Source organism: Mustelus asterias, chromosome 6 (genome assembly GCF_964213995.1).
Source record: "Mustelus asterias chromosome 6, sMusAst1.hap1.1, whole genome shotgun sequence".
Classification (NCBI taxonomy): domain Eukaryota; kingdom Metazoa; phylum Chordata; class Chondrichthyes; order Carcharhiniformes; family Triakidae; genus Mustelus; species Mustelus asterias.
This window is the reverse complement of record NC_135806.1, coordinates 2539621-2565049: the sequence shown is the minus strand read 5'-3', so window position 1 is coordinate 2565049 and position 25429 is coordinate 2539621. Positions and strand designations below refer to the sequence as shown.

General features: G+C 41.7%; 1 protein-coding gene across 1 annotated transcript in view; it reads left to right on the top strand.

The window, feature by feature from the left end:
* The window catches only part of c9orf72 (C9orf72-SMCR8 complex subunit), a 49011-nt gene that overhangs the window by 13504 nt on the left and 10078 nt on the right, over positions 1-25429 (top strand). The window contains exons 3-6 of the mRNA XM_078213907.1: positions 2541-2636; positions 7882-7946; positions 19633-19705; positions 23293-23409. Of these exons, the coding sequence (XP_078070033.1) occupies positions 2541-2636; positions 7882-7946; positions 19633-19705; positions 23293-23409 (351 nt within the window). The remainder of the gene's footprint in view (positions 1-2540; positions 2637-7881; positions 7947-19632; positions 19706-23292; positions 23410-25429) is intronic.

The window sequence follows — 25429 nt, the reverse complement described above, 5'->3', positions numbered from 1 at the left end:
TGTTCTAGTATTTGAATGTGCGGTTGGTGCAGTCACGTGATGCTTTTGGTGCCGGTTCTGAAGCAGTATTTAAATTGTAAAAAGCGCGGGAACTGGGTTCAGTCTCTGATGGCTGCAGGCTTCGGTAACCCGCTCCATTACGGAAGGCTGACCCGACGTCGTTAAAGGGAATAAAGAAGTTAACTAGTTACCTGGAGTTGAATCGATTTTTGTTGAAGCCAAGCCTGATAAGGAGTATTTCAAGATTGACACAGTTATAACCCAGCAATGTCCTATCCACAAAAAGCAGGGCAAATCCAACCCAGCCAATCCCATCACTCTACTCTTGGTCATCAGTAAAGTAATGGAAGTTGTTGTTGACAGTGCTCTCGAGTGGCAATTATTCAGCAATAATCTGCTCTCTGGCCCTCAGTTTCTGCCACAGCCACTCAACTCCCCACCTCATTCTAGCCTTAATCCAAACAAGAGCTGAACTTGAGGTGAGAGTGACTGCCCTTGACAAGGCAGTAATTAACAGAATATGACATCAGGGAGTTCTAGCAAAACTGGAGTCGATGGAAATCGGGTGGAAAACTCGGCACTGGTTGGAGCCATGCCAAACACAAAGGAAGATGTTTGCGATTGTTGAAGATTAGTCATCTCAGCCCCAGGACATCACTGCAGGAGTTTATCAGGGTAGTGTCTTAGGCCTAACCATCTCCAGCCGCTTCATCAGTGACCTTCCCTCCATCATAAGGTCAGAATGAGGATACTTGCTTATGATTGCACCATGTTCAGCACCATTTGCAACTCCTCAGATATGAAGCAGTCCATGCTCATATGCAGCAAGAGCTATCCAACATTCCTGCCTGTGTTGATAAATCGCAAATAGCATTCACATCTCACAAAAGCCAGGCAATGACCATCTCCAACAAGAGAGGACCCAACCATTCCCCCTTCTTGTTCAATGGCATTACAATGGCTGAAGCTCCCACTGTCAACATCCTGGAGGTTAGAATTGAACAGAAACTGAATTGGATCAGCCATATAAATATTGTGGCTACAAGACCATTCAGAGGATGGTAATTCTTCAGAGAATAACTTACCTGACTCCCCTAAGCTCAACACCATCCAGGACAAAAAGCCCACTTGATTGGCACCCTGTCCAATACCTTCAACATCCATTTCCTCCACCACCAATGCACAGTGGCAGTTTCTGCCATCAGCAAGATGCATGACAGCAATTCACGAAGATTCCCGCGACAACGCCTTTGTAACCCACGATCACTACCACCTAGAAGGACAAGGGAAGCAGATGCATGTGAGCATCACCACCTGTAATTTCCCTCCAAGATGCTCATCATCCCTGGAAATATATCAACAGTTCCTTGACTGTCGTTGGGTCAAAATTCTGGAACTCCTTCCTTAACAGCACTGTGGATGTACCTACACCACGTGGATTGCAGTCATTTAAGAAGGCAGCTCACCACCATCTTCTCGAGGGCAATTAAGAATGGGCTTGCCTAGCCAGTGGTACATATGTCCTTGAAAGATTTAAAAAATTGCCTTTCAGAAATTGATGAATTTGGGACTTTATTCCCTGGAGCGCAGAAGATTGAGGGGAGATTTGATAGAGGTGTATAAGATTTTGATGGGTATAGATAGAGTGAATGCAAGCAGGCTTTTTCCGCTGAGGCTAGGGGAGAAAAAAACCAGAGGGCATGGGTTAAGGGTGAAAGGAGAAAAGTTTAAAGGGAATATTAGGGGGGGCTTCTTCACGCAGAGAGTGGTGGGAGTGTGGAATGAGCTGCCGGATAAAGTGGTAAATGCGGGGTCACTTTTAACATTTAAGAAAAACTTGGACGGGTTCATGGATGAGAGGGGTGTGGAGGGATATGGTCCAAGTGCAGGTCAGTGGGACTAGGCATAAAATGGTTCGGCACAGACAAGAAGGGCCAAAAGGCCTGTTTCTGAGCTGTAATTTTCTATGGTTCTATGGTTCTCCCCATAGAGGGAGTGGGGTAATGGCATCTTGGCCGAGCTTGACCCTGACGCCCAACTCCAATTTTTCTCCCCCGTAATCTGAGGCTAATTATACCCTACTGTTGTATTGGCTGAGAGGAACTAACTCAACATAGATCAATAAATTGGTTCTGGAACTACCTTGTGTGTATAACTTGGCTGCTCTTTGGATCAATTCACTGTATCATCAGGAGAGTTTCCTCAATTATATAAGGAACCATTTAAGGACAGGAGCAGGCCATTCAGCCCATCAAGCCAGCTCTGCCATTCAATTTTTTCATGAGTAATCATCTGCCCCAATGCTACTTTCCCATCATATCTCCATATTCCTTGATGTTTTTGGTCTCCAGAAATCTATCTATCTGTCTTGAGCTTCCACAGACATCTGATGGCATTGATATTTGTAACAACACCCAAATGCACTTTATTCAGACATTCTCATTCCCTCTTCAAAGTATATCTTAGAACATTAAGTCTTAAATTATATTCCATTACTGCTCTGATAAGTTATTATTTACATGTACTGTTCTCTCTCACAGGGACAGAGCATTATTTCCTTCCTGACGACAGAAATCACACCTGTCATGGAATTATTTTCATCTATGAAAACATATGGGGTTCTAGAAGAAGTTCAAGTAAGTTTGTGGTTAAAACTCATGGAGTAAAATTCAATTTGTGTTAAAACATGCAATTTCTTCAAATGTATTAATCAACTTTCAGAGTCTTGTTAAGTCATGACCATACATCAACAACATAATTTGTCAATGTAGTATAAACGTGGCACGATGGCACATTGGTTAGCGCCAGAGCCCTGGGTTCGATTCCTGGCTTGGGGTCTCTGTCTATGTGAAGTCTGCACGTTCTCTCCATGTCTGTGTGGGTTTCCTCTGGGTGCTCCGGTTTCCTCCCACAGTCTAAAAGGCGTGCTGGTTAAGTGCATTGACAATGCTAAAATTCTCCCTCAGTGTACCTGAACAGGCACTGGAGTGTGGCGACTAGGGGATTTTCACAGTAACTTCATTGCAGTGTTAATGTAAGCCTACTTGTGACTAATAAATAAACTTAACTTAAAATCCTTTATGTCCTTGTATTATTTTTACAAGTTTAATTGAACACTGGTTCATCTTCGTTTGACAATCTTGCTAATATAGGGAAGTTCATTTAAAAATGTAACTAAAATTCCCCTTTTCTTCAGAAGCCAGAGGTTTAAACCATTGCATTTTAATCTTTTTATTTACAGGAACGTGAACTGCTTGTCCAATAAAATGAAAAACCAAGTATATATTTTTGTGTTTTAATCATTTGGCTTCACCTACTGTTTACTGTTGAATTATAACATTTTTATTTGTTTATAATTATCTGAAATAGTTGATTCTGACTAGAAAATGTTGCAATACTGGAGGTGAATCAAGGGTAGTGAGTTGTGGGGCAGTGGCATAGTGATTGTTACTTTACTAGGAATTCAGAAGCCTGGAAAATGGCCCCAGGACAAACATGGTGAGTTTGAATCTCACCATGGCAAGCATGGAGTTTAAATTTAATTAAAAACTCAGTAATGGTGTCCGTAAAACTACTGAATTGTTGTAAAGCCCCATCTGGTTTGGTCTTTCAGGAGAGAAAATCTGCTGTCCTTACCTAGCCTGGTCTATATGTGATTCCAGACCCATGAGATGTGGTTGACTCTTAACTGCTCAGTTATGTTCAAAAAGGTGACTCACCACCACCTTTTCGAGGGTTGTTTGGGATGGGCAATAAATGTTGGGCCTTTCTACCAATCAATCCTGTGAACTAATTTAAAGAAAAGGGAGGGAAGCCATTGCCTCTTCTGACATTATCAAACTGCTGAAAAACTCCATTTTAAAAACTTTTCATTTCTATAACAATTGATGATTGATATAATCGGAACTGTTTTTTAAAAAAGATCCAGTTGTATTAAAATATTTAATGGGAATATTCGGTGCAGTTTTGAATTTGCATTATTTATAAAATCTGAACTCTGGGAGAAACTAAAAGATGAAAAGATTATTACTCAGAGGAGAAATTTCTTTACCCAGAGAGTGGTGTGCCTGTCGAATTCACATAAAGCAGTTGAGGTAAAACAAGAAGGAGTTAGATATAACTCTTGGGGTTAAAGGGATGAAAGCATATGGGGGAAAGGCAGGAACAGGCTATTGAGTTGGATGATCAGCCATGAGCATAATGTGGCGGGCTTAAAGCACCAAATACCTACTCCTATTTTCTATGTTTATTCGAATCGTGCCAAAATTGCACCAAGTAATTATTTTCACTGATGTTAGTTGAGGTTAAACTGGATCTTGGTTTAACATTGTATGTGAAAGATGCATCTACAACTGTACAGCCTTAATAATATGCTCAAGTACCTAGAATAGACCTTGAAGCCTACAAACTTCTGACTCTTGTGAAAATGCTGTCACTAACCCAGGCGGATTACCAGGGCGAAAGGTATAAAATTTTCAAAGTTGCAGTTAGGGATCACAAAGGAGTCAGGGACAAAGAAACAAAATTGAAGATTTGAAGCTGGAGATTAGGTTGGAGAAAGCGACAGGAAAAACAGCTTTATCAATATTTTTTAGTCTGTCATGTGATTTGCGAACTGTTTCCAAGGCCTTTGCTAATGCTTTTGAGAGCAGCCTCATGACACCTTAGCATCTGATTTCAGTTTACCCACAGCAGCTGTTTAAGCCCAGGACTTGCCATTGCGTAACATTGCAAGTAGTGGCATTTCTGCTGCAGCATGATTGTTACAGATCATAGATAACACTGCCCCCCCCCCCCCAAGTCATTTTATTTCCTTTATTTCATTTGATCCTATTACTTTGTTTATTTGAACATAGCATTTTACAAAGCATTTTGTTACTAACCGCTATTTTCTTTCATGTAAGCTCTCAAGCATACCCTACCTCTCCATTTAATGGTAAGAAAACACTCCTAAAGCATTTTGCAGTGAAAATAGCTTATAATTACCATTACACCATTCAAAGGTTCCATCTTAAAGACACATTACATGTTCAGCAATGTGAACATCGTCTAATCTTATAATGCTTTTCTGAAAACTCGTTGCAATTTCTCATTTTCATTGCAGCTTGCCTTTCTAGCGATTATTATTTGTGCATATTTTAAACTTAATTAAAAAAAGAATATTTTTCTCTTTGCAATTTTATCCTCCCTAATTAACTGTTTAGAATTAAGATTGGCATTTTTTGTTTCTGCTTTTTGCATTACATTTGCATTAAATTATTAACAGCAAATTATTCTTGTTTTTTTCTTTCCCATATTTTATATTTCCATCTAATTTTACATTTATAGTTATGAAATCAAAGCTCGTGGTCAGGAGCATGTGTTTTGTTATCTGCCCTTATTCAGAATAAAACTAATTGGCATGAGATTAATGGAGCTCAATATTCTTAAATTTCAAGTTTCCACGGTTTCAGATTTACGACCAAAGCCTCTTGTTTGTTTCCCTTTTAATTCCTGTAAGGAATGGGTTTGCTTCCTCTTTTGAACGATTCCCATATATATTCTGCTTTGAGGTACTTAAAATTAACAATAAATAGCAACCTTGCTTTCTTTGTAAAGTATTTCAAAATTTTCTTGTTGTAATTCTCATATTAACATCCTTCTCATGAATTTATATTCTTTTGACAATTGAAATTCTCTGTTATTCATCCTTGTTTCCCCTCTCTTAGCCTTTTTTGCATTTAAGAAATAGGAGCAGGAGTAGGCCATCTAGCCCCTCAAGTCTGCTCCGCCATTCAATAAGATCAAGGCTGATCTGTTAGTGGGTTCAGTTCCAATTACCCGCCCGCTCCCCATAACCCTTAATTCCCTTAATGGTTAAAAATCTATCTATCTGTGACTTAAACACATTTAATGAGGTAGCCTCTACTGCTTCATTGGGCAGAGAACTCCAAAGATTCACTACCCTCTGGGAGAAGAAGTTCCTCCTCAACTCTAAATTGACTCCCCCGTATTTTGAGGCTATGCCCCCTAGTTCTTGTTTCCATTGTAAGTGGAAAAAACCTCGCTGCTTCTACCCTGTCTAGCCCCTTCATTATCTTATATGTCTCTATAAGATCTCCCCTCAACCTTCTAAACTCCAATGAGTACAGGCCCAGTCTACTCAATCTCTCCTCATAAGCTAACCCCCTCATCTCCGGAATCAACCTGGTGAACCTTCTCTGTACCCCCTCCAAAGCTAATATATCCTTTCTTAAATAAGGGGACCAAAATTGTACACAGCACTCTAGGTGCGGCCTCACCAGTACCCTGTACAGTTGCAGCATGACCTCCCTGCTTTTATACTCCATCCCTCTCACGATAAAGGCCAATATTCCATTTATCTTCTTGATTACCTGCTGCACCTGCAAACTGTGTTTTTGTGATTCATGCACAAGGACCCCCAGGTCCCTCTGCACAGTAGCATGTTGTAATTTTTCACCGTTTAAATAATAGTCCATTTAACTATTATTCCTTCCGAAGTGGATAACCTCACACTTACCAACGTTATATTCCATCTGCCAGATCATTGCCCACACACTTAGCCTATCCAAATCTCTCTGCAGACTCTCTGTGTCCTCCACACAATTTGCTTTCCCACTCATCTTTATGTCATCCGCAAACTTTGTTACCCTACACTCGGTCCCCTCCTCCACATCGTCTATGTATATGGTAAATAGTTGAGGCCCCAGCACCGATCCCTGCGGCGCGCCACTAGTCACTGATTGCCAACCGGAAAAGCACGCATTTATTCCGACTCTCTGCTTCCTGTTAGATAGCCAATCCTCAATCCACGCTAACACTTTACTCCCAACTCCATGTACCTGTATCTTATGCTGTAACCTTTTGTGAGGCACCTTATCGAATGCCTTTTGGAAATCTAAATACACCACATCCACCGGTTCCCCTCTGTCAACCACACTTGTTATATCCTCAAAAAATTCCAGTAAATTAGTCAAACATGACTTTCCATTCATGAATCCATGCTGCGTCTGCTTGATTGAACCATTCTTTTCCAGGTGTCCTGCTATTTCTTCCTTAATGATAGATTCCATCATTTTCTCAACTACGGATGTTAAGCTAACGAGCCTGTAGTTACCTGCCTTTTATCTACCTCCTTTTTTAAACAGTGGCGTTACATTAGCTGTTTTCCAATCAGCTGGCACCTCCCCAGAGTCCAGTGAATTTTGATAAATTACAACGAATGCATTTGCTACTACTTCTGTCGTTTCTTTTAGTACCCTGGGATGCATTCCATCCGGACCAGGGGACTTGTCTACCTTTAGTCCCATTAGCCCACCCAGCACTACCTCTTTAGTAATAATGATCGTTTTAAGGTCCTCACCCCCTACAGTTCCATGACCGTCAATTATTGGTATGCTATTTGTGTCCTCCACTGTGAAGACCGACACAAAAACCTTGTTTAAGGCCTCGGCCATTTCCTCGTTTCCTATTATTAAATCCCCCTTCTCCTCTTCTAAGGGACCAGCATTTACTTTAGCCACTCTTTTCCGTTTTATATATTTGTAAAAACTTTTACTATCAGTTTTTATATTTTGTGCTAGTTTACTTTCATAATCTATCTTTCCTTTCTTTATTGCTTTCTTAGTAGTTCTTTGTTGTTTTTTAAAGCCTTCCCAATCTTCTAGTTCCCCACTAATTTTGGCCACTCTGTATGCATTGGTTTTTAATATGATACTCTCCTTTATTTCCTTAGTTATCCATGGCTGGCTATCCCCTTTCTTACACTCCTTCTTTTTCACTGGAATATATTTAGATGTTTGGAGTGATGATATTTGTATTACTACTATCTTGTTTAGGATGAAAGGATGTAATATTAAATTGAATTTTAATTTGATTCAGATCAAGGATACCCTTTTGAATGATGATGACATTGGCGACAGCTGCCGTGAAGACTTTCTGCATAAGTGAGTGTATATCTTGAATGATAGAAATTGCATGCAATATCGGGGGCTCAGTTATATGAACATATGAATTAGGAGCAGGCTATTCAGCCCTTTGAGTCTGCTTCACTTCAATAAGATCATAGCTAATCTGATTGTGGCCTCAACTGTACTTTCTTGTCTACCTCCAATACCCTTTCACCCCCATCAATCAAGAATTTATTTGATTCTGCCTTAAAAATATTCAATAACTCTGTCTCCACAGACCCACAACCCTCTGAGAGAAATAAAATAAATGGGAGACCCCTTCGTTTTAAGTCGTGTCTCCTAGTTCTAGTCTCTTATACACGGAGAAACTGTCTCTCAGCATCCACATCGTCAATTCCCCTTAAATCATCTCTCATCCTTCTAAACTCCACTGGATACAGGCCCAACCTGTCCAATCTTTCCTCATAAGATAACCCCCTCATCTCAGGAATCACTTGAGTGAATCTTCTCTGAACTGCTTCTAATGCGGTTATATCCTTTCTCAAATAAGGAAACCAAAACTGTACACAGATGTGATCTCCCCAATGCCCTATAGAATTAGAAGAAAACTTATCTTTTATATTCCATTCTCCTTGCAATAAATAATAATATTCCATTTGCCATCCCAATCACTTGCTGCACTAGCATACCAACGTTTTATGATTCATGTGCCGGGACATACAGATCACCTTTTTACTGTCAAATTTTGCACTCTTCCATTTAAATAATGCCCTGTTTTTCTGTTCTTCCTGCCGAAGTGGTCAAATTCACATTTTCTTACATTTATGCTCCATTTGCCAATTTTTTGGCCACTCACTTAACCTATCTACATCCCTTTTAGAAACGCTTTATGTCCTCCTCACAATTTACTCTCCTACCTATCTTTGTGTCAATTTTAGCAACTATACATTCAGTCTCTTAATCCAAGTTATTTATATAGATTGTTAAATAGTTGAGGATGCAGCACTGATCTTTGCGGCACTCCACTTTCTCTACTCTTTGCTTCTTGTTAGACAATCAATCCTTTGGCCTGTCCATGATAATATAGTACCCCTTATACCACGAGCTCTTATATTGTGCTGTAACCCGTGGTATGGTACTTTAATCAAATGCCTTTTGGAAATCCAGGTATACTACTTGGATTTCCAAAGTGGAAACTACACAGGGATTTCTTATCTTTTTTGAGCATTTCTACATGGTGCTTCCCTTTCGCTGCCAACTCCAGTAGAGGCAGACTACTGACCATGTTGTCGTGTGATCTGGGTGGGATGCCTGAGGCCGTGAGGGTTCTGGTACACTGAGAGACCCCTGAACAGTTGGCAGAAGGGCTGAGAACCACTGTCATCATCAGGAATGCCCTCAGAGAAGCTCATACTTGCAGATGGCTATTGCTCCTCCTCTGTCACAAAGTACACTTGTATCTCCTTACTTACCTGTGAAGGATGAGGCCTTGGTAGATACCCTGGTGCCTCATCCTAAACTCACCTTGCCATGATACTCTCACTCAGCAGCAAGGTGATGGCATGTAGGTCTAAACATCAATCACTGACAGCCACCAGTGGTCTTGCTGGATTTGACTGTCCAGAAGAAATGCCAGTCTCTCATTGAAGGAGGTCATGTGAACAGGCAAAAGGGTTGACTGAGCAGACGAGAAATGACCACAGTGCTTGTGGCTTGGATGGATTTTCCCACTGTCTGAGTTTGGGTGTGCATACCTTCTGGAATCTCCACCAAATCTTCACACACCTTACGCTGAGCATCCAGCACCTGTTGCCTTAAGGACCACAGCAGGAGCCTGGTTTCCCCTGCTCCTCTTGAGTGTCAGAAACTTCAGCTGTCACAGCCTCCAGTAACTGGTCTGGCGCTTGTGTGGTGTTGGTATCAGGTTGTAACACTGAATCACTACCTGCTTGCATACCCACTGACAGTATCTGAGCTGGTGGAAGGTGCAGGGCAAGGATGTGATGCTGCAACCTCTGAGGTCCTGATATGAATAGGTGAGAACAAATGTTGTCTGACTGTTGGTTGGATTTCACCTGTGGGCGAAAACAGATCAGTCTGATGTGAACCCCTCAGACCAAAACCTAGAATTAGCTCCTGTTTGGACACATCTGAAACTTGAAACCCATGACCATCCATCGTGTTTACCTGTGGCTCCTCCCAGTGCCCATTACCTGTGGGGCCTGTCCTTCCCAATAGGTACATTGGCCTCACACTCTGATGAATTGACCTTCCCCATGGCTAACCCACTCCATTGCCTCTTCCTTCAGTGGTGTCAAAATGGCAATGTGGGGCCACCCCTGCTGGTCTGTGCCCCATTCCTCATGTTCTAGGCTCTCCTACTGTGGAAACACACAAGAATCATTTCAACACTGATACTATGGAGACCACCCTCTCTGATACCTGCTGCAGCCTCTGGGGCCAGTTTCATGCAAGTGTTAGTTTGGCATTCAGACCTTTATGGGTCTGCTGTGCCTACAGCACCCCTGATAAAGCTGTAGCCATTCTCTCCATATAAACTAGAAGCAGGAGTAGGTCATTCGAGCCTGCTCTGCTAATCTGGAGTCTTCACATGTCCCAACATCCACACTTTAATACCCACCCATTTGTGTCTAACCCAAGGGAGACTGAAGTTTGTCACTCACCCTGGCAAAACAAAGAAGGTTATTGATGTCTCCTCCTTCAGCCTGAAGGAAGATGCCCCAGTGGCCTAGAGAAGGATATGTAGAAGCCAACACCGAACATTGAAGCCATCTGGATTCTTGACTCTGCATTGATCACAAGTGGGTTCCACAGACTTCAAGGTCTTGCTTTGGGTCAATGGATGCCTGAGTGATGACTGGCAAATGAGGGGTTAACCAACTGGGCTAGAGGGGGCATTTGTGTTGTTTGGATCTTAAGCACCTCTAATGATTTTGCATAGAACTGACTGATAATTGCATGCTGAGTCCAAGAGCCATATTGTGGACCCGCAACACCACCTTCCTGGTCACAGTGGGCTACTGCTCCTGACCTCCTGCACTTGAGTGCCGATTTGTCGTCATCTCCATTGCTTGACTGTCAGTTGGCTGGCCAGCATGCAATCGCAGTGGAAGGGCCTTTGTGACCCACTTCTACTCCAGTATAGTTTATTCATTTTCAACCTTTTAATTCCTTTATACTCTTGTTTACTGTTTGCTGTGACATAAAAGGGACTAACTGTGTGCATATGTATCACTAATTAACAATGAATGTGAACCTTATTTCAGCATTGTTAATTTAACGTTAAACTTTGTTCTGTTGATTCCCCGAAGAGGTGTGAAATGAACAATGTTTAAGGTGAAAATGGGAACATCATCCTTTCACCTCTGGGTCTTTGGTTTGAATCTAGCTGCATATTCTTCCTTGTGACTTTCCTATATTGCTCATACCGTAGAATTAAAATGCCTTTGTTAATCCTTTTTACCTTTTAACCCACGTTATTCCATTCTTCACCCTTTAACTGAGACAAAATTTCTGCTTTTTCCCAGTATAAGCCATACAGCTACACAGCTGTTGAGTTGAAAGGGTATGCAGGTTTTCTGGCAGTCCAGTTGCTCAGCCAGTTACTAGGAGGCATGAGATCACTGATGAAAATTTAGCTCTTTAATCTATGTCATGATGTTAGCTTCTCGCTGTCACAGGTTTTGTCTACTTGTCTTTAGTTCTTCCCTCAGACATCTGGCTTCATTGAGTTTGCATATCTACATTGAGTGGGATTGGTTTAAATATATATTTGGTTTCCTGTTATACTGCAAGAAAACCATCACTTAAAATCATTTGGTCCCAGTTATTTCCTGGAAGATATGAAACTGATTCAAATTTGAGAATGTGCCGGAAATCTTGAGGAGGAAATGCACCAAGTAGCATCCATGGGTGGTGAGGAAAAAGATAAGTGCCACTAAGAATACGTTATAGTCATGGCAATTTCTTAATTTTCTACTTATTCAAGCAGATGGGAAAGTTATTTTAATTGCTATATTACTGTTGTTTTGCTGTCTTCTAAAAATATGGAAGATCACATGAGGGTGCATGATAAAACCAGTATGCCAAAAATTAATGTTCTTTGTTGGATCTCTGGGCACACTACAAATTGACCGAGATACCCAGGCAAGCAAAAATATGTTTTAGGATGTGAGGAGGAAACATAGAAAATAGGAGCAGGAGTAGGCCATTTGGCCCTTTGAGACTGCACCTCCATTCAATATGACCATGGCTGATCACGCACTTTGAGTGCATGGTTAGCTTTCTCTCCATTTAGCCGCAAGGACCACGCCCAGTGACCTCTTGAAGATATCTAACAAACTGGTCCCAACAGCTTTCTGTGGTAGAGAATTCCACAGGTTCACAACTCTCTGAGTGAAGAGGTTCTTCCTCATCTCAGTCCTGAATGGCTTACCCCTTATTCTTAGTTTGTGACCCCTAGTTTTGCACTTCCCCAAAATCGGGAACATTCTTCCCACATCTAGCCTGTCCAGTCTCATCAGGATTTTATATGTTTCTATGAGACTCCCTCTCATTTTTCTAAATTCCAGTGAGTACAAACCCAATCGATCCAGTCTCTCTTCATATGTCAGTCCTGCCATTCCGGGAATCAATCTGGTGAACCTTTATTGGACTCCATCAGTAGCAAGAATGTCCTTTCTCAATAGCAAGAATGTCATTCCTCAGACTAGGAAACCAAAACTGCACACACTACATGGCCTCACCACATTTGACATGTCCGCTATGACTCTCACCAAGTTTACCAGATGCACCATAGAAAGCATGTCGCGTCACAGCTTGGTATGGCTCCTGCTCTGTCCAAGACCGCAAGAAACTACAAAGGGTCATGAACGAAGCCCAGTCCATCACTCAAACCAGCCTCCCATCCATTGGCACTGTCTGTACTTCCTGCTATCTCGGAAAAGCAGCCAGCATAATTAAGGATCTCACGCACCCCAGACATATTCTCTTCCACCTTCTTCCGTCGGGAAAAAGATACAAAGGTCTGAGGACACGTGCCAACCGACTCAAGAACAGATTCTTCCCTGCTGCCATCAGACTTTTGAATGGACCTACCTCGCATTAATTTGCTCTTTCTCTACACTGTAGCTATGATTGTAACACTACATTCTGCACTCTCTCCTTTCCTTCTCTATTTATGCTATTGATTTGGCTGTATAGCGCGCAAGAAACAATACTTTTCGCTGTATATTAATACATGTGACAATAAATCAAATCACCAAGGCCCTGTATAACTGCAGTAAGACATTCTTACTCCTATACTCAAATCCTCTTGCTATGAAGGCCAGCATGCCATTAGCTTTTCTCACCGCTTGCTGTACCTGCATGCCAACCTTCAGCGACTATTATACCATGAGACCTAAGTCACGTTGCACTTCCCCTTTTCCTAAACTGCCACTATTCAGATAATCTTCCTTCCTGTTTTTGCCACCAAAGTGGATAACCTCACATTTATCCACATTATATAGCATTTGCCCACTCAGCCAGCTGTCCAAGTCACCCTGCAGCCTCTTAGCATCCTCCTCACAGCTTAGTGTCATCTGCAAATTTTGAGATTTTGCATTCAATTCCTTTGTCCAAATCATTAATGTATATTGTGAATAGCTGGGGTCCCAGCACTGAACCCTGCGGTACCCCACTATTCGCTGCCTGCCACTCTGAAAAGGACCTGTTTATTCCCACTCTCTGCTTCTTGTCTGCCAACCAGTTCTCTATCTACGTCAATACATTACCCCCAATACCATGAGCTTTAATTGTGCTCAGATATCTCTTGGCAAAAGCCTTTTGAAAGTCCAGGTACACAACATCCACTGGTTCATCCTTGTCCACTCTACTGGTCATATCCTCAAAAAATTCCAGAAGATTTGTCGAGCACAATTTCCCTTTAGTGAATCCATGTTGTCTTGGACCGATCCTGTCACCGCTTTACAAATGCTCAGTTACTACGTCCTTAATAATTGACTCCAGCATTTTCCTCACCACCGGTCTCCTTTTTTTAAAAAGTGGGGTTACATTAGCTACCCTTCAATCCACTGGAACACTTCCTGAGTCTATAGAATGCTGGAAAATGATCACCAATGCAACCACTATTTTTAGGACCACTTCCTTAAGTACTCTGGGATGCAGAGCATCAGGCCCTGAGGACTTATCAGGTTTCAATCCCAGCAATTTCTCCAATACAATTTCCTGACTAATAAGGATTTTCTTCAGTTCCTCCTTTATGCTAGACCTTCTGTCCCTAGTATTTCTGGAAGGTTATTTGTGTCTTCCTTAGTGAAGATAGATCCAAAGTATTTGTTCAGCTGGTCTGCCATCTCTTTGTTGCCCATTATAAACTCACCTGATTCTACCTGTAAGGGCCCTACATTTGTCTTCACAGTCTTTTTCACTTCACGTATCTATAGAAGCTTTTGCTGTCAGTTGTTATGTTTTCTGCAAGCTTACACTCATATTCTATTTTCCCCTTCCGAATTAAACCCTTTGTCCTCCTTTGCTGGATTTTAAATTTCTCCCAGTCCTCAGGTTTGCTGCTTTTTCTGGCCAATTTAAGCTTTAACACTATCCCTGATTTTCCTTGTTAGCTATGGTTGAGCCACCTTCCCCGTTTTACTCTTACGCCAGACAGATGTACAGTTGTTAAAGTTCATCCATGTGTTCTTTAAATGTCTGCCATTGCCTATCCACTGTCAACCCCTTAAGTGTCTTTTGCCAGCTTATCCGAGCCAAGGTTCACCAACACGGATGGTCAATGATGCTGAAACAAAATTTCTATAGTTAGAATTTTAAAAAAAGTTTCTGTTGATCCCTATGGTTCTTGCAGTTGAAAGTATGTGCAGACCTGCTGTGAACCCTCTGCTATCCCTTCGGTTGCCAGGAAGTATAAGATAATACTTCTGGCTCCGTTCCTTCCCTTATGTTCCCTCTCTAAGGTTAAAACTACCACCTGTACTCAGCCCCATTGCACAGAGGATTGACTAAGACTGTAAACTCACAAGAACAGGGAGGGTGCCAAAATCACACTCAATTTTATTAATATTGAATTGTATTTTTATCAAGATAGAGAGTGAGGTAGTTGATTCGGAGACTGGAGTGCTGAATCTTAATAAAGGAAACTATGAGGATGTGAGGCTTGAGTTGGCCTTGATAGATTGGGGAGAGTCACTTAAAGGGATGACAGTGGATAGGCAATGGCAAACATTCAAGGAATGCACAGGGGAACTACAGCAACTGTTTATTCCTGTCTGGCACAAAAGCAAAATGGGTAAGAGGGCCAATCCATGGCTTACAAAGGAAATTAGAGAGAGTATCCGATCTAAGGAAGAAACATACGATTGGCCAAGAAAAATAATAGGTCTGAAAATTAGGAGCAGTTTAGAATGCAGCAAAGAAGGACCAAGGGATTGATTAAGAAGGGGAAAATACAGTATGAAAGTAAGCTTGCAGGGAACATAAAGACTGACACTAAAAGTTTCTATCGATACTTGAAGAGAAAGAGGTTGGTGAAGACAAATGTAGGTCCCCTACAGACAGAAACGGGGGAATGTATAATAGGGGACAAAGAAATGGCCGAGCAACTGAATACATACCTTGGTTCTGTCTTCACAAAAGAGGACACAAATCAGATACCAGAAATGTTGACGAATGCAAGATTTAGTGAGAGGGAAGAACTGAGGGAGATCAAAATTAGTAGAGAAATGGTGCTGGGAAAATCGATGGGATTGAAGGTGGATAAATCCCCAGGGCCTGATAATCTACATCCCAGAGTACTTAAGGAAATGCCTCTAGAATTAGTGGATGCATTGGTGGTCATCATCCAGGATTCTATAGACTCCGGAACAGTCCCTGCAGATTGGAGGGTAGCGAATGTCACTCCAATATTCAGAAAGGAAGATGGAGGGAAAACGGAATTATAGACCAGTAAGCTTAACATTGGTAGTGGGGAAAATTCTGGAATCCATTATCAAGGACTTTATAGCAGAGCATTTAGAAAGCAGTGGCAGGATCAGACAGAGTCAGCATGGATTTATGAAGGGGAAATCATGCTTGACAAATTGGAATTCTTTGAAGATGTAACTAATAGAGTTGACAAGGGGGAACCAATGGATGTGATATATTTGGATTTTCAGAAAGCGTTTGACAAAAGTCCCGCACAAAAGATTATTGTGCATGAGACTGGGGGAAGTGCATTGAGATGGATAGAAAACTGGTTGGCAGAGGAAACAAAGAGTAGGAATTAATGGGTGCTTTTCAAATTGGCAGGCAGTAACTAGTGGGATGCCACAGGGTTCGGTGCTGGGATCCCAGCTATTCACAATATGTATTAATGATTTGGAGTTGCGTGGGAGGGTGAACTGTGATGAGGATGCAGAGATCCTTCAGACTGATCTGGGCAGATTGGGTGAATGGGCAAATCAATGGCAGATGCAATATAATTTGGATAGATGTGAGGTTATTCACTTTGGAAGCAAAAACAAGAAGGCAAATTACTACTTGAATGGCTGTAAATTGGGATGGGGGAGTGTGCAGTGGGACCTGGGTGTCCTTGTGCACCAGTCACTGAGGGTAAGCATGCAGGTGCATCAGGCGGTAAAGGAGGCCCAAATGGCATGTTAGCCTTCATTGTGAGAGGTTTCGAGTACAGGAGCAGGGATGTGTTGTTGCAATTATACAGGGCCTTGGTGAGGCCACACCTAGAGTATCGTGTAAAGTTTTGGTCTCCTTTTCTGAGGAAGGATGTTCTTGCTCTTGAGGGAGTGCAGCGAAGGTTTACCAGGCTGATTCCGGGGATGGTGGGACTGATGTATGAGGAGGGATTGACTAGGTTAGGATTGTTTTTGCTGGAGTTCAGATGAATGAGGGGGGATCTCATAGAGACTTATAAAATTCTAACAGGACTGGACAGGATAGATGCAGGGAGGATGTTCCCGATGGTGGGGGAGTCCAGAACCAGGGGTCACAGTCTGAGAATTCGGGGTAGACCATTTAGGACGAAGGTGAGGAGACATTTCTTCACCCAAACAGTGATGAGCCTGTGGAATTCCTTACCACAGGAAATAATTGATGCCAAAACATTGAATCTATTCAAGAGGCATCTGGATATAGCACTTGGGGCGAATGGGATCAAAGGTTATGGGGAGAAAGCAGTATTTAGGCTACTCAGTTGGATGATCAGCCATGATCGCAATGAATGGCGGAGAGGCTCAAAGGGCCAAGTGACCTCCTGCTGCTCCTATCTTCTATGTTTCTATGTATTGTTTCTCATAGCTGCTTTTTTTTTTGTTCATCTTTTGTATGTTTTTCTTTGCTATTTACATAATGCTTATACACTTTCTCAGGATATTATTTGCTGTGTTACAAATTTCAAAATATATCTAGGCTAATCTAGTGAAGATGAACTGTATCTAGACAATGTGTACATGTAGGTACATGGTGACAATGTTGAGGACATCACTGGTAAGGGTACTTGTGGCTTGAAAGTTGTGAGATATTATGTTGAATTGGACTAGCAGAAAGGTACCCATGGGAAAGATGGGATTATTTCTCCAGTAGTCATGCCTAGGGTTATGAAGCTTGGGCCAGATGGGAGTCTATGCTGCAACTAGGTCCCATATCACCTAATATTGTCTGAGATACACGTGGAGCCTTTGCATTATTTGTTTTGACAAGGCTATAAATGTGCTTGGAGATGTACTCTGCTTTAGCTCTACTGTAGAATGTGTAGGGGTAAACAAAACAGATTCTGAATGTTGGACAACTTGGCGGTTGTCTCGTATCACAGAGGATGAATTTTCTTCTTTTACTCCTCCTCTCCCAATTGATGAGTAAAATCTGCCAAGACAATACTTGTTATTCTTCTTTATCTGTGTAATATGGCTGCAGCTTTTTTATTCCATTTCCTTTGCACAATTTAGAACTGCAATGCATCCTTAATAATGTAACAAGATCTTTTTATCTAAGAGTCAATTTGAATGAAACTCAAACTGTTTCCCACTCTTGTCTCTTTCAGGCCTCTTGACAACATTTATTCCATCTTTAACCAATATCGCATTCAGCCTTCATTCTTATCTTATCTTTCCTGGATAGTTTTGTTTCTGAGCAACTCCTTCCGTGATTGTTTTCAATTTAACTGTTGTTCTATTTAACCATTATTACTTGTACATCATTGTACCTGTTCAGATGTAGCTTGTCCTTGTGGCATAGCATGTCCTCTATAACTTGTATCAGTGTCTAACAAAGTAGCCCTTTTCCTGACACCATACTCTTAGCTATGTATCTGTATTTCTAATCTTTCTGTACTATCATCATACATGGCTCGGCAAAAGTAATGAAGTCCTGCTCCGAACCTGGTTTCCTAATCTTCTAAATTCACCTTGCAGAATTTCAGAGCAACTTTACACATATCATTGGATTCTAAGGGATCATGATAACTGATTTCTCAGAATCCCTTTGCACAATCTTTTCCTGTCCATTTAACATGTTCCTTACACTAGCACCTGGGAGGCATCAAAATGTCCACGTTTGGAGAGTTGAGAATGCAAAAGACCACACTAGCCCACTCCATCTGTACTGCTAATCTGACACAAAATTATATGGTACCATTATTGTTTATTGTTGACTCTGCCTTTCTTTTCCAAATTTCAAATCCATTTGAGAGCATAAATTGCTTTAGGTGCTCCTGCTCTTTACTTCCTTCTGTTCCCTGCCTTTTGAATAGTTACCCAAATTTCCTCATGCAATACATGCTCCCTGTCTTTCATTGATGTGACTACCCTCTCAAACTCCTGCTCCAAAACCTATTGACCCTGCCTGAGATGTAAAATTGTCTTTATTGCCTTCTCAATATCTGCATTGTGCACTCATAACAATGTGAGTTGATGGTTTTTCATTTAGGTGCCATTTAGCATGGTTATTTTACCTGGCTCAATGATAAAGCTGGAGGTTGTGTCTATTATTTTAAACAGCAAAGCAACACATGGACTCGGGCAAAGCACAGTGAACTTATAAATTGGGCACGTTTTGCGGAGGTGGCCCACCATTGGCCGGCAGTGGAATTTTCTGGTCCCACTGCTGTCAACGGGATTTCCTGCTTTTCGCACCCTCCACCGTGGGAGAGCCTGTGGTGGGTGGTCATCATCAGCAGGACCAGAAAATCCTGCTGGCAGGAATGGTCAGAAAATCCCGCCCATTGTTTGCAATGGACAGTTCTTCTACACAAAAACCTGCAGTTGCTATCATGTTATATACTATATTTTAAAAATAATTATACTGTGATTGAGGTGCCTCAAAGCTTTAGATAATCCTGCGGCAGAATTTGCATTCTCAAGTCACAGGATTTGGTTTATATTACCACATAAATTGGTCTTAAGACACTGCAGAATTGAAGTGACAGAGACTGCTTTATGATATTGGAAAATTTGTGGGGACTGCATAGGTAATGAATGATGCATAACAATCCAATTGCATAAATGTCAAATATAATTGTTGGAATACTTTGTCTAAATTTGAATGCTTTTCTTATAGAGTAAGAGTTTTCTGAGTTGAAGTATAAATTCTAAAATATTTCACCTACTTCTCATATGAAGCTAAGCATTAAATCCTGCCATAAGTACATGGGAAATGTATTCCCTTCCAATAATGGGAACTTTTTGTTGATTTGCAGGGCCATTAGTTCTCACCTGCAGACATGTGGGTGTTCTGTCGTTGTAGGAAGCAATCCAGAAAAAGTAAACAAGGTATTTGTTTCTTCTCCAATGTAGACCTGGTTTAACAACCAGTTGATGGATTTTTGTGCTGTAAAATAGACCTTTTTTGTCTGTCTTTTATTTTTGTAAACATAACTGTTGCTATCCCGATGAACAATATATTTCATAAGAATCAAAAGAACTAGGAGCAGGAGTTGGCAATTCAGCCCCTCGAGCCTGCTCCGCCATTCAATACCATCATGGCTGATCTCGTCTTGGCCTCAACTCCACTTTCCTGTCTGTCCGCCATAGCCCTTCAAACCCATTACTAATTAAAAATCTGTCCACCTCTTTCTTAAATTTACTCAAAGTCCTGGCATCCAACCCGCTCTAAGGTAGTGAATTCCACAGATTCAAGACCCATTAAGAGAAGTAAATTCTACTCGTGTCTGTTTTAAATCTGCCACCCTTATTCTAAAACTATGACTTGCTCTAGATCGTCCTACAAGAGGAAACCTCCTCTCCACGTCTACTTTGTCAACCCCCCTTATCATCTTGTACACCTCAATTAGATCTCTTCTCATTCTTCTAAACTCCAGGGAGTATAGGCCTAAACTGCCCAATCTCTCTTCGTAAGACAAACCCCTCTTAGAAACATAGAAAAACTACAGCACAAAACAGGCCCTTCGGCCCCACAAGTTGTGCCGAACATATCCCTACCTTTTAGGCCTACCTATAACCCTCCATCCTATTAAGTCCCATGTACTCATCCAGGAGTCTCTTAGAAGACCCTATTGAGTTTGCCTGCACCACCGCTGACGGCAGCCGATTCCACTCGCCCACCACCCTCTGTGTGAAAAACTTCCCCCGAACATTTCCCCAACATTTCTCTTCTCTGGAATCAATCTGGTGAACCTCCTCTGAACTGCCTCCAATACAACTACATCCCCCCTCAAGTAAACTGTACACACTATTCTAAGTGCAGTCTCACTAATGCTTTGTACAGTAGCATCAACACGTCACTATTTTAAGATTCTATTCCTTTAACAATAAATGCCAAGATTCCATTTGCCTTCCTTATTACCTGCTGTACCTACATACCAGCTTTCTATGATTCATGCTTGAGGACACCCAGATCCCTCTGCACCAAAGCACTCTGAAGTTTCTCTCCATTTGGGAAAAATACAATGCTTCATTATTACCTATTAAAATGGATAACCTCACACTTGTCCACATTAAACTCCATCTGCCAGATTTTGCCCTATTCACTTAACCTATCCATATCCATTTGTAAATTCCTTATGTCATTATCACAATGAACTATCCCATCTATTGTAATGTAATCTCAAATTTGGCTAAGGTATCTACTATCCCAGCATTCAAGTTATTAATATAGAACATAGAACATAGAACATTACAGCGCAGAACAGGCCCTTCGGCCCACGATGTTGCACCGACCAGTTAAAAAAAAAACTGTGACCCTCCAACCTAAACCAATTTCTTTTCGTCCATGAACCTATCTACGGATCTCTTAAACGCCCCCAAACTAGGCGCATTTACTACTGATGCTGGCAGGGCATTCCAATCCCTCACCACCCTCTGGGTAAAGAACCTACCCCTGACATCGGTTCTATAACTACCCCCCCTCAATTTAAAGCCATGCCCCCTCGTGCTGGATTTCTCCATCAGAGGAAAAAGGCTATCACTATCCACCCTATCTAAACCTCTAATCATCTTATATGTTTCAATAAGATCCCCTCTTAGCCGCCGCCTTTCCAGCGAAAACAATCCCAAATCCCTCAGCCTCTCCTCATAGGATCTCCCCTCCATACCAGGCAACATCCTGGTAAACCTCCTCTGCACCCTCTCCAAAGCCTCCACATCCTTCCTGTAATGTGGGGACCAGAACTGCACACAGTACTCCAAGTGCGGCCGCACCAGAGTTGTGTACAGTTGCAACATAACGCTACGACTCCTAAATTCAATCCCCCTACCAATAAACGCCAAGACACCATATGCCTTCTTAACAACCTTATCTACTTGATTCCCAACTTTCAGGGATCTATGCACACATATACCTAGATCCCTCTGCTCCTCCACACTATTCAAAGTCCTCCCGTTAGCCCTATACTCAACACATCTGTTATTCCTACCAAAGTGAATTACCTCACACTTCTCCGCATTAAACTCCATCCGCCACCTCTCGGCCCAACTTTGCAACCTGTCTAAGTCTTCCTGCAAACTACGACACCCTTCCTCACTGTCTACCACACCACCGACTTTGGTGTCATCAGCAAATTTGCTAATCCACCCAACTATACCCTCATCCAGATCATTAATAAATATTACAAACAGCAGTGGCCCCAAAACAGATCCCTGAGGTACACCACTTGTAACCGCACTCCATGATGAATATTTACTATCAACCACCACCCTCTGTTTCCTATCCGCTAGCCAATTCCTGATCCAATTTCCTAGATCACCCCCAATCCCATACATCTGCATTTTCTGCAGAAGCCTACCATGGTGAACCTTATCAAACGCCTTACTAAAATCCATATATACCACGTCCACTGCCCTGCCCCCATCCACCTCCTTGGTCACTTTCTCAAAAAACTCAATAAGGTTAGTAAGGCACGACCTACCTGCCACAAAACCATGCTGACTATCACCTATCAATTCATTACTCTCCAAATAACTATAAATCCTATCCCTTATAATTTTTTCCAACATCTTGCCGACAACAGATTGCAAAGAGATGGGATCCGAGGACTGAAACCTGTGGCACCCCACTAGTTACATCTTGCCAACCCAAAAAAGACCAATTTATCCCGACATTTCAGAATGTAATTGTGATGCAGTACAGACTGACTTTTGCTCTCAGCAGTTCACAAGCAGCACTAGCTATTCGTTACGATTATACATGCCCACAGACTTGCTATGGGGTTTTGCACTGTAGCTTACTGACTAGAAAGCCATTTGGTGCAGAGGCCTGGGACCTGTGTATGAAAGGGCAAGCAACTGTATCTGCAAGTAAGGAAACAGACTGAAGAATCATTAATAAGGAGTATGGAATTCACACCAGGAAATGTAAGTTAGAATATTTAATTCAATGTTAAATCATATACAGAAGACAAAATAGAGAAGGATTGAAAAAACCCCAGAAATTTAGAAATTGCATTGTTTAAAATCTCCTACAGTAATTAAAATGTGAAAGAATGAGGCTGCATATTTTAAAGTTAATTTTCAGTGTCCGAGAGTTTGTTTGGCAGTAACTAAGGCTTGACATGCCATTAAAAAGTTCCTTTCACTGGAACGAGCAAGCCCCAACTTTTTCTGGTGAGTTTAGTGGCTATAGATAAGTAACTTTGTGCTGTTCCATGTATTTCAACGCTAAATTTCTCTGAATAAGCTTCTGGAGGAACAGGACAACTTGGATAGCAACTTCTAGATTTCCACATTTAGCTGCACATAGTTACTGTTTGATTTGCATGTTAATAACAATGAGTGCTTATTAGTCTCACTTATTTCTACAACAAATCAGGCACATCAGTGCCTTTCTAGACTTTTATATTTTGAAAGGTTGCTTTGTGCATAACTTATTTTGTGATCTGTTAATTATTTCTCTGCATTAACAGATGGTTCGCACTCTTTGCCTTTTCTTGAGTCCAACTGAACGAAAATGCTCACGACTTGCTAATGCCAATGATTCATTCAAATATGATTCCGGTCTCTTTGTTCAAGGCCTTTTAAAGGTAGGATTATATTCACATAAAATAACAATGTATTTCTTTACTCCTGCAATTTTTAAGTTACTTCTTTCCTCCCTGTTACTCCTTCCTTGTATTGGCAAGAATCGTCCTCTGGCCTGTAGGATGGCAGACCTGTTTCCCATGTGTGTGTGTTTCCGTTTTCTTCCTCTTTTAAGAGCTCACCTGAGATTGCTGAGAGAACTTGTGTTCAATTACTCAGTGAACTTTTGTTAATGCATGAATGAAGGACATTTGGATGGTCTGATAGAGCTGTAACCAGTAGTCATTGGCACACTACCTCAGTTTGTTGGACTGGCTGGCAGCAAGCACACATTCCTATTGTTGTTCCAGTAGGTATTCCATATGTGCTTGCAAGTGGGGACCAGTCACTTCTCAGCTGTTTCCAGAGACCACAACACCCTTCAGCTGTTTCCGGAAGCCTACGTGTGAGCCTTGCAGCATCTCCTTGCAATTCTGCAATTGCCTTTGCAACCCTGATGGATCATACCTGGGTTTTCATTGACCCCAAGAGTGCATTAACCGATTGAACTCCTGGATCAAAAATGCTCTGAGGTTTTGGGCACATTGAGCAGGAGTATATAAACAGACACAAAAGTAAAATGGAAAATACTGCAAACACTTAGCAAGTCATGTTTATGTTTCAAACCAAAGCCCTTCTTCAGAACTGTAAGATACTATCAGTTCATAAGGCCCAACAAACTGTGGGCCAGAGTCAACAAATTTCAAATGCATTATCTTTCTGAAAGTTTTGCTCACTGGCCAGTGAGTGAGGAAAAAATTGATATGTGGCCCTTCACTAAGTTGGATGTCCCTGTTGTGCAAGAACATGGGTGATCACAGCAATATGAACAACAATCAAGGTGTCTCCCTGATGAGCACTGTGGGAAAAGTATTTTCCCGTGATACCCCTGTCGGACTGCAGATCCTGGCTGTACACATCTACCCTGAACTCAGTATGATTTCTGAACTGGAAGATCTACAATTGACATGACCTCCTTAGCCCAACAGCTGTTGGAAAAATGCTGTGGATAGTGAAGACCACTATATATTGCCTTCATCAATCTCACCAAGGCATTTGATCGCCTGAGTAGTGACAGTTTGTTTAAGTTGCTGGAGAAAATTGGCTTCCCACCAAAACTGCTCAATGTGATCTCCTCTTCCCATGATAACATGATGGGTAAGGTCAGCTCAGCTGGGGCATCATCGGAACCCTTTAAAAGCCGTAGTGTGTTAAACAGGGTTGAGTTTTGGCACTGACACTTTGGCATATTCCTCTCTCTGCTGCTGTCATTTGCCTTCAGGTTATCGACAGAGAGTGTTTACTTACATACCGGAACTAACAGAAACCTGTTCAACCTTGCTTGCCTAAGATCAAGATAGATGTGTGCTAAGTCCTCGTCAGAGAGTTGCTCTACACTTTCGATATTCCACACTGAGGAACATCTTCAGTGACAAATGGACAGACTCTCTCTCAGCTGTAAAGAGTTTAGTTTGACCATCAGCATCAGGAAGACTATTGTCACAGTCCAGGATGTTGCCATACCGCCACCTATCAGCACTAACAATGTGACAGTGGGGGTTACTGATAACTTGACAAATCTAGTCTCCACAATAATCTGCCATATTAAAATCAAGACACTGATTGCAAAAGCTGCAGCTGTTATGTCCAAGCTGATAGCAATCTAACTGGGAACTCCAAACTGCAAGTCAACCAAGCCTTTGTCCTCAGCGCACTCCTCTCCAGTGGTGAGACCTGGACAACATATGCTAGACATGTTAAAAACAGTTTCCACCTTCACTCTCACGTGTATCCTTGATATCTCTTGACAGGACAAAGTCACCAGCTCAGGTCTTGGAGCATTCTAATATCATCAGCATATACTCATTGCCAAGGATATCTGCGCTGGCTCAACCATATTTATCCCATGGATGATGGCCATGTACCCAAAGACCTTCTGTACAGTGAATTAGCCACTGGATCACAATCTCCTGGGCTTCCATA